Below are 18,133 nucleotides of genomic sequence, written 5' to 3' on the forward strand. Positions count from 1 at the left end.
ATTTACAGTACTGATTTTCAAATAATAATAATAATAATAATAATAATAATGGGTGCCGTGGCAGAGTGGTTTAGATCATTGATGGACTGGTTAAGCAACATTGGGGCTGGTCAGTCATTGGATGGGTACCCGCTCTCCTTGTCGTTGATTCCTTGGGAAAGGATCTTTACCATAATTTCTTCAGTCTACTCGGCTGTAAATGGGTACCTATTCTTGATGGGGTAGGGTCCAGTCCAGCTATGGATTAAATAGCAAAACTCAGCAGTCATGGAAAGAAATGAAAGAATAAACGACAATGATATAAATGGAACCTCTGGCAACAGAGGAGCTTCATCCGGCAGCCAGGTATACAACCCAGTCGACGGGGAGGGCAGTCAGGTACTTGGAGGTTGTCATTCAGCAACTGACCACCACAATGACAGTAACCAGCAACCAGAGACTGGAGCTACAGAGCTCTGCAAACCAGAAGAAGAAATGGACAAGAGAAGAAATAAGGAAATATGGAGGTGCTACATCAGAAGCAACCCGACGGAAAGAGGATACAGAAGAAGACTGGTCAACATCTGGAATGAGAGAAATAACACCCCTCAAACAGAACAGAGGCTGGCAGACCAAGTAAGGAACATTAAGAAAAAGGACTGGCTCTCCACAACAGAAAGAGTGGAACTGAAAAGAGAAATAACACCCAGCAACAAAGGACAAGATGACAAACTAAGAGACGATGACACAGAAAATGACAGGAATGATAAGCTACCAAAGAACGACATGAGGAAACACCGAAGTGGTAACAGAGAGGACGGAATGGGTTGAAAAGATCAGACAGTGGATGAAGCCAGGTACAAAGATCCTCTCCATGAAAGGCTACAACACAAAGAAACTAAGGGAAAAAACAAGTGAAGTTAATGGAATAATGAGACTAATCCACACCACCAATGTCACAGAAACAAATAGCCTGGCATATGCAGGAGCAAGACTAGTAGTAGAACTCATGGTGATGCAAACACCAACACCACCATCACAGCCAACCCAACAGAAACCAAAACAGCAACTGCCTTGGAAAAGGCACCTGGAAAAACAAATCATGGCGATGAGATCTGACTTGAGTAAACTGAAAGAGATACCAGAAAAGAGGCTAAGAAGCAAGAAAACAAGAGAGGAACTGAACTGAATACAAAGTACAGGAGAGGGACTAAACAACACAATAGAAGATATAAAACAGAGGCTTAAATCCAAAGCACAAAAGATCCAATGGTACATGAACAGAAATAAAGGGTACCAACAGAACAAACTCTTTGGAATCAACCAGAAAAGACTATACAGCCAACTAAGAGGGGAAGACAACCACCAGGAAATTCCTGAAGCCGAACCAAGTAAGAGACTCTGGGAGAACATATGGAGCAATCCAGTATCACACAACAAACATGCAACATGGAACATGGCTCCAGGAAATCAAGGCAGAAGAAATGGGGAGAATAAAACAAAGATTCACGAGATCACAGTCAGACACCAAGTAATGAAAATGCCCAACTGGAAAGCCTCAGGTCCCGATGAAGTCAATGGATACTGGCTCAAAAACTTCAAGGCCCTACAACCACGAATAGCAGAAAAACTCCAGCATTTTATCACAAACCACCATGCACTTAAATGGAAGACCACAGAAAGAATATCCTTAGTACAGAAAGACAAGAACCAGGGAAATATAGCAAGTAACTACAGGCCTATCACCTGCCTACCAATAATGTGAAAGTTACTAACAGGTATCATCAGTGAAAGGCTATACATCATCTACCTAGAGGATACAAACACCATCCTCCACCAATAGAAAGGCTGCAGAAGGAAGTGTAGGGGCACAAAAGACCAGCTCCTAATAGACAAAATGTTAATGAACCAACCTAAGTATGGCATGGATTGATTACAAGAAAGCGTTCGACTTCCTTAAAAATACAATGCGAAATTGGAACACAATGCTTACAAGCTCTGGGATAAGACTAGCAGAGGTTAACATCAGGAGAGGGATCTTTCAAGGTAACTCACTGTCCCCACTACTCTTCATAGGAGCCATGATTCCCATGACAAAAGTACTGGAGAAGATAGATGCTGGGTACCAACTCAAGAAAGGAGGAAACAGCAATAACCATCTGATGTTCATGGATGACATCAAGATGTATGGTAAGAGCATCAAGGAAATAGATACCCTAATCCAGTCTGTAAGGATTGTATCTGGGGACATCAGGATGGGGTTTGGAATAGGGAAATGCACCTTGGTCAACATACAAAAAGACAAAGTAACAAGGACTGAAGGGATAAACCTACCAGACGGGAATAGCATCAAACACATAGATGAGACAAGATACAAATACCTGGGAATAATAGGAGAGATATATAAAACACCAAGAGATGAAGGACACGATCAGGAAAGAATATATCCAGAGACTTAAGGCGATACTCAAGTCAAAAGTCAATGCCAGAAACATGACGAAAGCTATAAACACATGGGCAGTACCAGTAATCAGATACAGTGCAGGGGTAATGGCATAGACTAAGGTTGAACTCTGCAGCATAGACCAGAAAACTTGGAAACACATGACAATACACAAAGCACAACACCCAAGAGCAAATACAGACAGACTATACATAACACGAAAGGAAGGGGGGAGAGGGCTACTAAGCATAGAGGACTGCGTTAACTTCGAGAGCAGAGCACTGGGGCAATATCTGAAAACCGGTGAAGACGAGTGGCTAAGTAGTGCTTGGGAAGAAGGACTGATAAAAGTAGACGAAGGCCCAGAAGAAGTATACAGAGACAGGAGAATGAAAAACACAACAGAGGAATGGCACAACAAACCAATGCACGGACAGTACATGAGACCGACAAAAGAACTAGCCAGTATTGAAACATGGCAATGGCTACAGAGTGGAGAACTCAAGAAGGAAACAGAAGGAAGGCTAACAGCAGCACAAGATTAGGCCCTAAAAACCAGATATGTCCAAAGAACAATAGTCTATGGAAATAATATCTCACCCATATGCAGGAAGTGCAATATGAAAGATGAGACCATAAACCTCATAGCAAAAGAGGCATGATTCAGTAGCAAAAGCCCTCCACTGGAGCCTGTGCAAGAAACACCAGCTAGCTTGCAGCAATAAGTGGTACAAACACCAACCTGAGGGAGTGATAGAAAATGATAAGGCAAAGATCCTCTGGGACTATGGTATCAGAACAGATAAGGTGATACATGCCAGTAGACCAGACGTGACATTGATTGGCAAAATCAAGAAGAAAGTATCACTCATTGATGTGGCAATACCATGGGACATCAGAGTAGATGAGAAAGAAAGAGAAAAAATTGATAAGTATCATGACCTGAAAATCAAAATAAGGAGGATATGGAGTATGCCAGTGGAAATTGTACCCAAAATCATAGGAACACTAGGCACGATCCCAAGATCTGTGAAAAGGAATCTGGAAAAATTAGATGCCGAAGTAGCTCCAGGACTCATGCAGAAAAGTGTGCTACTAGAAACAGCGCACAGTGAGAAAAGTGATGGGCTCCTAAGGAGGCAAGATGCAACCCAGAACCCCACACTATAAAAACCACCCAGTCGAATAGGATGACTGTAATAGACTCCCCAAAAAATAATAATAATAATAATAACACTGCACCTGTAATAATAATAATAATATGATTAAATCATACGGGTACTTACCATTGATGAATGTTTATTAAAGATGATGATGATGAATTAGCTGTGCAGTCCGATGAATGACAATGAAGATATGACTGCACAACAAAGTAGAGGAGTTACATCTCTCGGGGTGCCTCTTCCCCTTCTTCGGGTGCTTCTTCAGGCACTTCTTCAGGGGTTTCAGGAGGCAGCATCATGTTGACATATTTCCTCATGCTGACTGGGAGGTTATTATAGGGGTCCATGGCAGAATCAAGGGCATTAGAAAAATTAGTGGAGCATTCCATATAAGGATCCCATTTCCCTACCATCTGCTGCAGCTGCCTGCCTTTCCTTATAATTCAGGACAGACATTCCATATCTTCCAAATCCTGGTCCGCCGGGGGTCCTTGCAAGGATCCTCCCCTTTTTGTATTCTTTCTAAATGAAGTAGACGGTACTCTTGTTCAGACCATAATGGACGGCTACTTTGGTGTGATTTTTCCCTTCACCCAACATTACGATAACTAATACCTTCTCCTGGTGCGTCACAACCTTTCTCTGGCGCTTAGGCTCTTGTCGAGATGCCATAGAAGAAGCAGGGAATTTAGGAGGCATCTTAGGGCACCATTCAAAAAGATACACACTGATTAAAACTATGCAGTGAAACAAACACTAGTGGCCTATGCAGTGAACTGGGCAGAGATAGTGGGATGCTGGGCCATTTGTGCATCATATATTGTGCCTACTGTACATTTTGTACATATAACTTACCTGGTAATTATATATATAGCTGTAGTCTCTGACGTCACGGCAGAAAATTGAAAATCGCGGCAGCGCTAATGATTGGTCACGTGATAACCCTTCCCACCGCCCTCTACAGGTGAGTGAGAGGAACCATAACCCAAACTCTTCATATGTTTCTGCCGTGTGGTACCGGTAAGCCGGTGCAGCTTAGCAGAGAATTTTCGCTGATTCTGTCGTTGGACATTGTTGGTGATGTACAATTGTTTGATTTGAATCTTTGGCAGACATTGTTTGTACTTAGCTTTTTTCATCCCCGCTTCCTTATTTAGCATTATGTCGGACACTGGTCCCTTGGTGTATAGGTTTTGTAGCAAGGGCTGTAAAACTAGATTAGGGAAAATTACCATTGACCCTCATTCTGTGTGTTCGGGGTGTAGAGGACAGGTTTGTTGGTATCGTTAACCTGTGAAGAATGTAAGAATTTGTCAGGGGAAGAATGGAAGATTTTAAATGCTTATCTGAGAAGGCTTCAAAAGAGAGAGCTAGAAAAGCTTCAGCTAGGACTTCCTCTTTATCCTCCCGTGATAGTCAGGATGTATCTTTTTCGGTTATTAACCCTGATATTCCTTCTAACAAATCTCCTATCCCAGACCCGTTATTCCCGAACCCGATACCGTGGCCAGTCTTAAGACGCAGATGGATGCGCATTTTAGTGTTATGCTTGCTGCCATGGAGCGGATGAGTAAGTCTTTGGTAGTAAGAAGTGCAGTGTCTTGTGATAGTGCAGTGGAGGAGCTGGCTGTTCGGCCCACTCATTCTCCTAGGCCTGGACCTCTGTCAAACTCCCCAGCACCAGGGAGGAGGCAAGTCGAAAGCCCAAGGGAGGTGAGTGGGACCTGCCCCCGAGCAGTTGGCCCCTCAAGCAGTCCTGTTGCCGCTTCCCAGGATGCAGATGTTAGCCATAGAAAAGGCACATCAAGGAGGTGTATGTCTTCGAGCATGTCGAGTGAGGATTCGCCTAAGAGAGGTTGGCGCCGTAAAGATGTCTCGAGACCATTCAAGAGGTCTAGGTTGGCATCTCCTTTGGCAGTTCCCAAGAAAAGAGTGGCGCTTCAAGATCAACCTCCTTCGTGTAGTTTTTGGGAGGAGCCCGAATGTTTTTCGCATTCCGTTGATTCGGGAGACGAGAGGCATGTGTTGGAAGCGCGGAGACGCTTACGTAAGAAGAGAGTGGTGTCGTCTTCGCCTGTTGTTGCTACTTCTGGCGTGATTGCTGCATCTAGCGCCACGCGCCATCCTTCGTTTCGCCTGGCTCATCACGCCATATGCCACCCTACGATCCTCCTGGCGCCATGCGCCAAAAATTGTTTCTCCTGGGGACTCTCGTCAAGCTCCAACACCTGCGGTCTCCGTGCCTCGTTCAGTTCCGCATTCGCCTTCTTCCGCCTTGCCTCAAGATTTGTTTTTGGCGGAAATGAATAGGAAGCTTGATAGTATTCTCGGCTTTGTGGAAAAAAGTGATCCTTCCGTGAACGAACTACAAGTTGCTTCGATTTCTAAGGATGCTCCTTCATCGAATGTGCGGCTTCCTACGAGCGATCCTGTGCTGCATTCTCCTCGGAAGACGAATCTTCCTCCATCTAGATCCTTGGCTCTTTCTCCGATTTCTGGTGGTGATGTTGCTTCGGAATCGGAGGCGGAGGTACAACCAGAGAAAGAGAAGCCTTTATTGAGCTATAAGCGACTGCTTCAGTATTTCCTGGAGAATTTTCCGGATTCCTTTTCACCAGTATCCCCAGCTTCTCCGGAATCTCAATACGCTCGTGATAATAGGACAGACACTTCGCTGGCTACCAAATTAGTTCTTTCTATTTCGGCCAAGAAAGGATTGAAGAAAATGGAGGAGTGGCTTGCAGAGAAGAGGGAACAAGGGAAGACTGTGTTTTGTTTTCCCCCTTCGAAATTGTCGTCTCGTTGTGGTGGTTGGTACGAGACTGGAGAATCTTTCTTGTTGGGAGTAGCTGCCTCCTCCCAAGGAGATTTCTCTAGTTTGGTAGATTCGGCCAGGAGGTCGGCTCTTAATTCAGCCAAAGTATTCTTTTCTACATCGGAATTTGATCACCTCTGCAAGAATGCTTTTAAGATTTTGGAAGTTATAAGCTTCCTCGATTGGTCGGTTGGAGCTCTTGGAAGGAAACTAAAAGCTTGCGCCCTTCAGGACAATCAGTTCGCTTCCCTGTCCGACGTGTTAGCTTGCATCGACAGGAGCATTAGAGATGCAGCTATGGAACTCTCTTCCGTGATTACGTTAGGTATTCTCAAGAAACGTGAACTATGGTGTTCTTTCACCACTATAGGTGTCTCTCGGTCCCAGAAGTCAGCTTTGTTGTTCGCTCCTTTAGATAGGAAACATCTTTTCCCGAGGGAAATAGTATCTGAGATCGCTTCGACTCTTCAACAGAGGGCAACTCAAGACTTGCTGGCACAGTCCACCAAGAAGCCTAAACCGTTGCCTTCAACAGTTGCTCATCCGACAACGTCGACGGAGAAATCTCAAGGTCGGCCCTTTCGTGGAACAGCCCCTGCTAAATCGTTTCCCAGATCGAGAGGGAGAGGTCGTTTTGTACCTAAAGCGATCAAACCCTCCGACAAGAAGTGAGAGCGCCTCCCTTCACTCACCAGTAGGAGCCAGACTGTCAGCTTTCTGGACAGTCAGGGAAGAAAGGGGAGCAGAACCTTGGACAGTCTCGGTTTTAAAGGAAGGCTATTCAATTCCATTCTTGAAGGACCCTCCTTTGTCCAGGGAACCAGTGGTCTTAATGGGTTATTCTCTAGACTCAGAGAAATGTTGTGCTCTAGAGAAAGAAGTGTCAGCTTTGCTAGAGAAAGAAGCAATAGACAAAGTTCTCCCCCCTTTCTCCCCAGGATTTTATAATCGTCTCTTTGTAGTACCAAAGGCGTCAGGAGGCTGGAGGCCAGTTCTAGATGTGAGTGCTTTGAACCTGTTTGTCAAGAAGACAAAGTTTGTGATGGAAACCACTCAATCAATGCTGTCATCCCTTCTTCCAGGAGATTGGATGGTATCCATCGACCTCCAGGATGCGTATTTCCACATCCCGATCCATCCTGCTTCGAGGAAGTTCCTTCGCTTTGTGTTCAAGGGCGAAGTGTTTCAGTTCAGAGCAATGTGCTTCGGCCTCTCGACGGCCCCTAGGTTTTCACCAGAGTTTTGTCATCAGTGGCGAAGTGGCTACATCTGTTGGGGATCAGAACAGTTTTTTTATTTAGACGATTGGCTCCTGCGTGCGAAGACGAAGGAAAGGTGTGTGAAGGATTTGGAAAAGACTCTTCATCTAACCGAAGAACTGGGACTTCTGGTAAATTGGCAGAAGTCACATCTGGTGCCATCTCAAGAATTAGTCTTATTTGGGAGTTCAGATGAACTCAGTAGTTTTTCAGGCTTCTCTGTCGGTGGAGAGGGTAGAGTTGTGCCTGTTGAAAGTGCGAGATTTTCTGAAGAAGACCCAGTGCTCGGCCAACGAGTGGATGAGCCTTCTGGGGAAGTTGTCTTCCGCAGAACCGTTTGTGAGTTTGGGGAGACTACATCTAAGGCCCCTTCAGTTCTTTTTAAGAGAAGTCTGGGACAGGAAGAAGAGCCCGGACTCGTTTGTTTTTCAAATCTCAGAGGAGATAAAGGCAGACCTCAGTTGGTGGAACTCTCCAGAGAAACTTCAGGAAGGAATTTCACTGTTCCCAAAGAACCCCAACCTCATCTTGTGTGCAGACGCTTCAGATCTAGGATGGGGAGCCACGTTAGGCAAGTTGGAAACAGCAGGCCGATGGAAGGGAGAACAACTTCGGTGGCACATCAATCTGAAGGAATTAAAGGCCATTCATTTAGCCCTTTTAGAATTTTCGAAGGTGGTAAGGAACCAGGCAGTGATTGTCCAATCAGACAATACAACAGCTCTCGCATACATAAAAAAGCAGGGAGGGACCCACTCGTTCTCGCTATACCTGGTAGCGAGAGATCTGTTCTGTTATGGGCGAAAATGAACCAAACGGCGTTGATGACAAGGTTCATTCCAGGAAAGCTCAATGTGAGGGCAGACGAGCTAAGCAGGAGCTTTCAAGTACTCTCAACAGAGTGGATCTTAAATCAGAAGTTTGCCTCCAACTGTGGAATCTATGGGGTCGTCCTCTCATAGATCTGTTTGCCACCAAGAAGACAACTCAACTGCCTCTTTATTGCTCTCCAGTGCCGGACGAGGGGGCAGTCTTCGTGGATGCAATGCTGATGGACTGGTCAGGTCTGGACCTTTACGCCTTTCCTCCGTTCAAGATGTTGAGAGCAGTTCTAACAAAAATGTTGTCCCACAAGGACGTGCGTATGACGCTGGTTGCTCCGTTTTGGCCAGCAAGGGAATGGTTTCCGGACTTGATAAGTCTTCTCGTAGACTTCCCGAGGCTTTTACCACCGAGAGTAGATCTACTCAGACAGCCTCACTTCCGAAGATTTCATGGAGGTCTATCCGCTCTTCAGCTAACTGCGTTCAGACTGTCGAACGTTGCCTCAGAGCTAGAGGTTTTTCGAGGAAGGTCTCTAGAGCCATCGCTAGAGCTCGTGAGACAGTCCTCCACAGCAGTTTATCAAGCTAAGTGGTCAGTCTTCAGAGAGTGGTGTAGGAAGACTGGCACATCATCTTCTAAGACCACTTTAGAAGAGATGCAGACTTCCTCCTGTATCTGAGTGTGGATAGGAAGCTGTCTTCATCGTCGATCAAGGGCTACAGAGCAATGCTTTCGACAGTCTTTAGGCATAAGGGCCTGGATATTTCAAATGATAAGGACTTGTCAGATCTTATCAGATCGTTTGAAACATCCAAGAATCCCAGAGAGAGATTGGTTTCCTGGAATTTAGATGTGGTCTTGAAATGGCTTGTGGGCAGTAAGTTTGAGCCATTATCGTCTTGCTCTTTCAGAGACCTTACGAGGAAGACAATCTTCTTGGTAGCTTTGGCTACAGCAAGGAGAGTCAGTGAGTTGCACGCCCTAGATAAGAGAATTGGGTTTTCTAGGGGTAAGGCAGTCTGTTCTTCATTGTTGAGTTTTTTGGCAAAGAATGAGACTCCGTCTAAGCCTTGGCCGAGATCCTTTTCGATCCCTGGTCTCTCGGATTTGGTGGGACCAGATGAAGAAGAAAGACTTTTATGCCCAGTAAGAGCATTAAAAGTATATTTCGAAAGGACTCAAGCAGTGAGAGGTCCTTCTCCTAATCTTTGGTGTTCTGTGAGGGATCCGAGTAGGCCTCTTTCGAAGAATGCTCTTTCCTTCTTTTTGAGAGACCTGATTGTAGAAGCTCACAACCAGGTAGAAGATGTGCAGCTTCAAATTTCTAAAGTTAAAGCACATGAGGTGAGAGCGGTCTCAACCTCGTTGGCATATAGGAGGAATCTTTCCTTAGATTCATTTATTCAAGCTACATTTTGGAAATGTAGGTCAGTGTTCAGCGTCTCATTATTTGAGAGAGATTGAGACAATATATGATGGATGCAGTACGTTGGGACCGTTTGTGGTGACTGGCACGGTGTTGGGTAAGGGAATAAAGAAGTCGATCCTTCCTTGTGATGCTTTCTCTTGCTTAAGGTTAGCGTTGTTGTTTTCTGGGATGTCTGGGGGTACATTGTGGCTAGGAGTACCCAACAGTCTTACATTTTGGGTAATATTTTTAAGGTACAGGTTATTGGTGACACCCCTTGTTCTATGTGTTTGTCGTGTACTGCGCCCTGGGCAGGGGCATTTATTTGGTTGGTTATCATGCATAGTCCACGGTGAGCCCTCGACTGGCATGTAGCCCTCTAGCACTTAACCCTCAGGTCTATATACCTAGTTGGTGCAAGTTGAGGATAGCAGATTAAGAGGCAGTATCCATCAAATCAGCTACCTCAACAGGTAAAGAACCATCATTGTGTTTTTTTTATTTTCACAATTGTCTAGTCATATTAGCTGCCATGGCCCACCTCCATCAAGGTGCCAATCAGCTATATATATAATTACCAGGTAAGTTATATGTACAAAAATGTATTTTTATAATAAAATGAGGTTTTGTACATACTTACCTGTAATTATATAATCAAAGCCCACCCTCCTCCCCTCTCATGGGCAGGTATGGCATAAACATATGAAGAGTTTGGGTTATGGTTCCTCTCACTCACCTGTAGAGGGGGCGGTGGGAAGGGTATCACGTGACCATTCATTAGCGCTGCCGCGATTTTCAATTTTCTGCCGTGACGTCAGAGACTACAGCTATATATATAATTACCAGGTAAGTATGTACAAAACCTCATTTTATTATAAAAATACATTTTTATTGATATTTTGCTCTGTTGCAAGATGATTTTGAAATGATAATAAAGTGTTCTAGGATGACAATAGAACATATCTAAAATATGTGGGTAGTTTGTAGAACAACGAGACTACCTCCGAATGAACTGTTAGGTTTGTTTACATCTGCTGAACCTGTTATGTCATTCTGTTTTCATGTTATTTTTGTGACTAAATATATTTTTTATGATAAAAAAAGGATTTACAGGCAGTCCCAAGTTATCGGCATGGGTTCCATTCTGATGGCGTGATGATAAGTGAAAATCGCCAAAAACTGAAAATTGCCGATTTTTGGTTATCGGCACCTCTGTTAGGTATGTATCGGTACCAATATGTTATTATTGGAGCCAGTATGCAATTATCAGCACCGATAAGTGGAAATCGGTGCATATTGGCTCCAAAAATTGCCAATTTTCGTTGCTAGACAAGCGCTGAAAAACTGGATCGCCGATAACCGGGAACTGCCTGTACTAATTTTCAGATACTACAGTACTATTAATGTAAACACAATAAAATATAAATAAATTTTTTTTTCCTCAAAAAATGTTTGCCCCAAGCCAAACACAAAGCTTGCGAAACAGAAATGCATCTTAGGTATGTTAAATAACTAAGCACAGTGCTACTTGACACGCTACTGGCTGATGTTTTGCAAAGAGCCAAGCCAGGAGTAACATTCATTTTCCTTGGCATTCTTGTGGAGATGTACTGCGTGACCCACCATCTCTCCCAGTGCAGCATGTACTGTTCGGGGATTTACGTATTTTTTCGCTATTTTCGTCTGTGCATGTTGTCAGTCATGCTAAATGCCTCCTAAATGCCCTGCTCCTTCTAAGGCTTCTGGCAAAGACCCTTAGTGCCAGAGGAAGGTTATGACTCCAGGAGAGGTTAGGACTTCTGGATATGATAAAGGCAGGGAACAGCTTTGCTGCAGTAGCACACCATTATGCGGTGATTAATCAGTTAATCATTATTGATGAAAATTGTTTACAGTAATGTAAAAATATAGAGGATATACTGTAATATACAAATGTTCCAATAATTTTATTAGTTAATTACAGTAATTTCATTAATTTTCTTTATATTTAAATTTTCTAGTGAACTGTAGTCTATGTTGTAAAATCCCTCACTCTGGTACATCAAGAAGAAAGAGGTGGAGATTAGGAAGGCTGAAAGTGGTATATCAAGAAGAAAGAGGTGGAGATTAGGAAGGCTGAAAGTGTTAGCTTCTTAGATAGTGTCAAGAAATTTTTCACTGTGCGTGATAAGAACATCTTGAGGATGGAGTCAGCATTGGCGGTATGGATAAATGACTGCCATCAGAAGAACACTTCCCTCAGTGGCAACATCATTTGCGAGAAGGTACGACAACTCTACCAGTCATTTTCAACTGGCAGCGACGTACAGGAAGCAGAATTCGTAGGCTTCTACGAAGCCTTGAAGAAGAAGAGGAAGAGCACAAGCAGGACCATCATCAGCTCCTGAAGGTTTTCAGGCCAGCAAGGGGTGATTCCACCGTTTACAGGAGCAATTCCAACTGAGGAGTGTTTCTCTGCATGGGGAAGGGGCATCGGCAGACATGGAAGCTGCCGCGAAATATCCCAAGACCTTCAAGAAGATCATCAGTGATAATGGCTACCATTCATAATAGGTGTTCAACATAGACGTGACTGGCTTGTTCTGGAAGAAGATGCCTTCATGGACATAACCCCATGAATGATGAAGCCAGAGCCCCTGGGTTGCAGACGGAGGCCTCATTTATAAGGCTGCAAACCCCAGGGCCCTCAAGAATAAGAATAAGCAGTTGCTGCCTGTGTTTTGGATGCACAACCCTAAGGCCTGGATCACCAGAGTCCTTATATCTCACTGATTCCATCAGAGCTTCATCCCTCAAGTTAAAGATTACCTCAACGACTTGGGCATGGAGTTCAAGGTGTTGTTGATTATGGATAATGCAGGTGGCCACACTGTGGATCTTCATTATGACAGAGTCCGGCTCAAGTTCCTCCCTGCCAACACCACCTCTCTCCTCCAGCCTGTGGACCAGGGCATGATCCGTGCCTTAAGGCACTCTACACCTGGAACTTCCTCGAGCACCTTGTGAAGGAAATGGTCGCTGACAGTGAATTTACGTTGAAGGGGCGTTGGTGTAAATTCATGATTACTACATGTCTGAAGGTCATCGGCTGATCATTGAAGGATATGAAGAAGGAGGAGACGCTTAATGTGTGCAGGAAGAAGGAAGTTGTGGCTGGAATGTGTAGACGATTATATGGGCTTCTCTCCTGAAGAAATTCAACATTCGCCCATTGATGAGGCATCCAATTGACAAGGATACTTGGTGGAGAAGGCTTCGATGACATCACCCTGGATGAAGTCAACACCCTCATTGATGCCCATTCTGACCCTGTGACGGACCAGGATTTGGAAGAACTGACGAAGTCTGTTAGCAAGGAAGAAGACACGGAAGATTCAGGGGAGGAGGAGGAGGATGAGGGCCTGTCTTTGGAATGTCTGTCCGGACTTTTGAGGATGCTCCAGGAGGTGCACGAGAATTCTTTGGCATGGGATCCTTATATGGAGTGCACCCTAAATTTCAGATAATGGCCTTGATGGGTTATTGATGCCTTATAATAACCTCCTCATCAGCATGAAGAAGCAGCAACAGCAGCAGACTATCACCATGTATTTTGCAGTGATGGACCCCTCCAAAGCCTCTCCAAACCCCTGAAGAAGGGGAAGAGACGCCCCCAAAGGAGATGTAACTCCTCTGCTTTGCTGTGCAGTCATATCTTCATTGTCATTCATCAGACTGCACAGCTAATTCATCATCATCATCTTTAATCAACATTCATCACTGGTGACTACCCATATGATTTGATCTTAAACTTTAAAATGATATTAAAGTGTTTTAGGATGATAGTTTAAGGTATATTTTTGCTTGAACTATTAAAATGGGCAGTGAACCATTAAAATACAGTAGGCAGTTATAAGCATTTTAGTTGAAGGTATACTGTATTTGGTGTTTGAACTATAAGAACAGGCAGTTAAAAGCATTTTCAGAGGGGTAACAAGATATTGTGGATTTTCGGTATTCTCAGGTGGTTGTGGTCCCTACCTAACCCCCGCGAATACCAGCGGTCGACTGTATTGTATTTGTAAAAATGGAAAGTTGACAGAGAATGTTAGCAAGAGTTAGGCACTGAAGATAAATTAGAGCCAAGAATGACAAATAATGTCATTATGTATGGGGGAAGATTGGAGGTGGTAAATTTATATAATTATTAATTTGTATAATTATCTGCAAAAGGCATTGAATAGAACAAATGCATCTATTGAAGTGATTATTGAGCCACCTTTCCTTTGTGAAAGTGGAGTGGGACACCGAGTGTGAATGAGATAAGGAATGTTGAGATGAAATGTGTGCATAATGTCGGTGGAGTAGGAATGAAAATGTGAAAACTAGTCTTCTAAGGTAAATGTTACCCAGGGTAAACCGGGACTTATTTTCCTTTTTTTTTTTTTCAAACAGGTTTATGGAAACCACATGCGGCCAGAGATGTGGACATCACAGTGGCATACTATAGAAAATGAAGGTAAAGAGCAAAATAAGAAATGAAAAATATCAAAGTACAAATGTTTTGGATTATTTTGTTGTATTTTTGTCAAGAATGGGTAAAGGAAACTAAACTTGGATTTATCCCTTAGAAATAAACTTTGTCACCATGTTTCATATAAACTTTGTCACCTTGTTTCAAATAAACTTTGTATTAGCATATTGGATTTTTCCAACCTTGATAATTCCCTCATTACTCGTGAGTTTTAGAGTTAATATGACATTAAAGAACAATAATACAATGAGAAAAATACTTGTAAAGAGCTCTCCTGGTAATACTAAAAGATGCATATACCAAATCCCATGTGGGTGGGTCATGTGATAATTTTTATAGTGGTCAGCCTGGAGAATCATTTTAGAAGATAATAGAAGTGTAAAAAGTTTATAAGATATAGTATACACAGGAGAACAGTGTAATTTTTTATCATGTTAAGGGACACAGTCATGCAATCAATTTGGTAGATGCTTAAAAGCTATGTTGGAAAGCAATACAAATTAATTTAATGAAGTTGTAAAAAAGAAAGCTTTGGTAAGAATTTGATTATCAGCCTAGCCCTCAGAGGACATTACCAGAAATAATGGAAATTTCAGAACACTGTCTTGGGATGTTAAAGTATGTCCAAATATAAAACTTTTTGACTCTTGTCCTTCTTCATGTCTGTTACATAGTCCATAGAATGGCATCAATGAAGTTGCCCTTATTGGCACCTTGCCTGTTATGGGGTGGGGGCTGGGTGTTGAAACTGTTTTCAGGATTTCAATATATCTTCAAGTTTTCATTTCCTTCTTTCAAGTTGTTATCGCATGTGAAGTACTTGAATACTATTCGAGGGTAGAAAAACAAGTAATCAAGGAGGACAGCACAAATTATGTGTAAATTCTATACAGTACAGTTCCAGTAGTCTGGGATCAACAGGGCTGATGGCTGCTGGAATAACAAAAGTACTGGACCAACAAGTGGCCCAAAAAATGCAGTTAAAACTAGAATTAGACTTAATTACCAAAGGCTGTAGTCATAATTTTTTTTACTTTGTATTAGTTATTGCAGAGTAATATTTAAGCCTTATCATGATATTTGAAATAGTTTCATTAAAAATTTATTGGGAAAAAATAAGTAACTATGATCTAGTCTAGGCTAGGTAATTGCCTATGCATCATCAGATTACCTATCTCACTGTTCTTTTTATCACTATAACCATATGAAAAATTTTATAATTTACCATTATTCAATGAAGAATATTATTATATACAATACTTATTTGTTCCTACATAAATACAAACCTTTGTTTTTTACATAGGGATTTAGCTTGTAAACCTGGGCTGGAATGGTCATTCAATTTTCAGACAAGGTCCTTAGCTATGGACAGGAAGGGGGAAGCATCGCCTAGCTGTCAGTACACATTCCACTTTGCTTCCGGCCATTGTCATGTTTGGACATCTGTGTAGATTCTCTGCTGGATTTGTTGTATGCTATCTTTTATACTCTCTGATTATTTCTCTTCGTTTTCTACGATTGTTGATGAGTTTTGTCTGGTGAAGAACAATGAATCAAACCCCTCAATCATTTCAGTCTTCTTTCTTTACGAGTAATCCTCAGTTTTTCAGGCGCTTCCCAGGGGAGACAGTCCTTGCAATAGGTTTCTCTCCTCTGTAGAGGTAGAACTCCCTCTCTTTGCACCCCCTGCAAGAGGCTTGAGTGTAACCAGAATATTCTGTGTTCAGATTGCTGTGTCTGTCCGTCTGAACAGTGGGTGAGGTTTGCTAGGAAGAAGAAAAGAGAGGTCTCCCCAGTATCATTGGATTGTAATATTCTGCCTGTGACACCGAAGGTCCTATTTGGTACTTTTCTTCCACCTACCAAACTCTCTTTCACTGTTGCTACTCATAAGAGAGTAGTTCCCCCTTGCTGACCCCTGTTGAACTTTCGGTGGAGAATCTTCGAGGGGGGAGGGAGGACATCCAGCCTGGCATCTCACCTGAGGCCTCTTTTCGTTCTGAGAGAGGGTTTTCCTCTGGATGATGCTCTATCTCTCTGGTGGCTCAGGAATTGTGGCTTTCCATGGGCATCATGGGTGAGCCCAGTGTTTCTTCCCTTCTTGACAATCTGAAGGTTAATAAGATGTTGCCTGTCACCGCTTCTACTGTGACTGTTACGACTTTGATGGTTATGGTCTCCATTGGTTCCAGGACTGCCCCCACTTACTTGATATCTCCCCACATCTCACCAGTGATCTGCCCAGAAGAGTTGCCTTCTTCATCTCTGGAGGAGGTTCTCCTCCGTTCACTCTCTTTGGTGCTGACCTCGGCTCCTATCGGGAACAAGTTGAGGAAGAGGAGAAGGAAGTTGTCATTGTTGTCTTTGTCGTAGAGTGGTGTCCCTCCAAAGCTAGTAAGTGGAGGAAGAAGGCTGCTACGTCCCCATGCATATTGTCTTGTTGATTTTCCAGAGGTCAGTCCTCTGCTGCAGAGAGGACTGATGGGGCTCTAGCTAGTGGTATTGTGAGGACAGTTGCAATTGTTGCCAAGTGCAAGGGTGCAACTGCTACCTGTGGTTTTCTAGACCCCTGGGGAACTGGTACCAACCCCATTGAGGGTAGGTGAAATGTGAGCATACATACATACAGTACATGCATAATACATACATATATATATATATATATATATATATATATATATATATATATATATAGTATATATATATATATACAGTATATATATATATATATATATATATATATATATATATATATATATATATATATATATATATATATATATATATATATATATATATATATATATATATATATATATATGTGTGTGTGTGTGTGTGTGTGTGTGTGTGTGTGTGTTTGTGAAAAGAGAAACAACTGGTTACATGGTGTCTTTATTAATGCAATAAAAAGTAGGTACACACAGGACAGAGGCAGGTATATAACTGACTTGTTAAGAAGGCAACAACAATACACAGCAGCCCTTCATGCCAGCATAAAAAGCACAGAAAACTTTCATAACTTACAACACCACAGTAAAATGAACTTATGCCACACACAGTTTACAGTAAATAAAATACATCCATTATTCAAGAACTTGTAATTCTATAAAAATCTCAAGTAACGGTTAGGAACTTTACTGATATAAATACAAAAACACTTTACAATATAACTTAAACAGCATCAAGAACACATAAGTCTATCCGATGGATGACATTACCACACAGTAACGTCTCTCACTGGAAGAGTTACGAGTTGAAGTTAAACAATCATTCAAAGTCAAAGGCAGTGGCTCACTTCCTCCCTCAGATATACTATCAGAACTCATTTTACTCAACTCGTTAGTTACAGGTTCTTCCAGTGGTCAGTATTTATCTAAACAATAATCTTCAGAAAATTTGTTTTCACATATTTCCTCTGAGCTTAAGGAAGTGTCGTTTGTTATGGATCCGTCAGAACTCTGAAAACCATGAACAGCATCAAGCTGGTCGATGTGTTGATGCCATACCTTTTCCCCAACCCTTACTGCGTATGAAACTGGACCAGTCTGTCCAGCAATAACAGCATTCTCCCACTTAGGTGATCCCCTAGCAAAGCTAAATGCCGGAACCCACTGACCACATTTCAGAGTTCTTAATTTACAGTTGGTATCTGAAATCAGTGTCATGTTTCCTCTTGATTTGAGCTTCTTTATCAGGCTTAAGCAAATCTAATCTTATTTTGATATGAC

The 18,133-nt window shown here is 42.6% G+C and overlaps 1 protein-coding gene across 1 annotated transcript in view; it reads left to right on the forward strand.

Annotated features, from left to right (window-relative positions):
• Positions 1-14,570, forward strand: part of LOC136837970 (non-structural maintenance of chromosomes element 3 homolog) — a 344,558-nt gene extending 329,988 nt beyond the window's left edge. Inside the window, exon 8 of the mRNA XM_067102838.1 lies at positions 14,327-14,570. Coding sequence (XP_066958939.1) covers positions 14,327-14,413 — 87 coding nt within the window. The 3' untranslated portion in view covers positions 14,414-14,570. The remainder of the gene's footprint in view (positions 1-14,326) is intronic.
• Positions 14,571-18,133: the final 3,563 nt, after the last annotated feature.

This window comes from Macrobrachium rosenbergii, unplaced genomic scaffold (assembly GCF_040412425.1).
Source record: "Macrobrachium rosenbergii isolate ZJJX-2024 unplaced genomic scaffold, ASM4041242v1 13903, whole genome shotgun sequence".
Lineage (NCBI taxonomy): Eukaryota > Metazoa > Arthropoda > Malacostraca > Decapoda > Palaemonidae > Macrobrachium > Macrobrachium rosenbergii.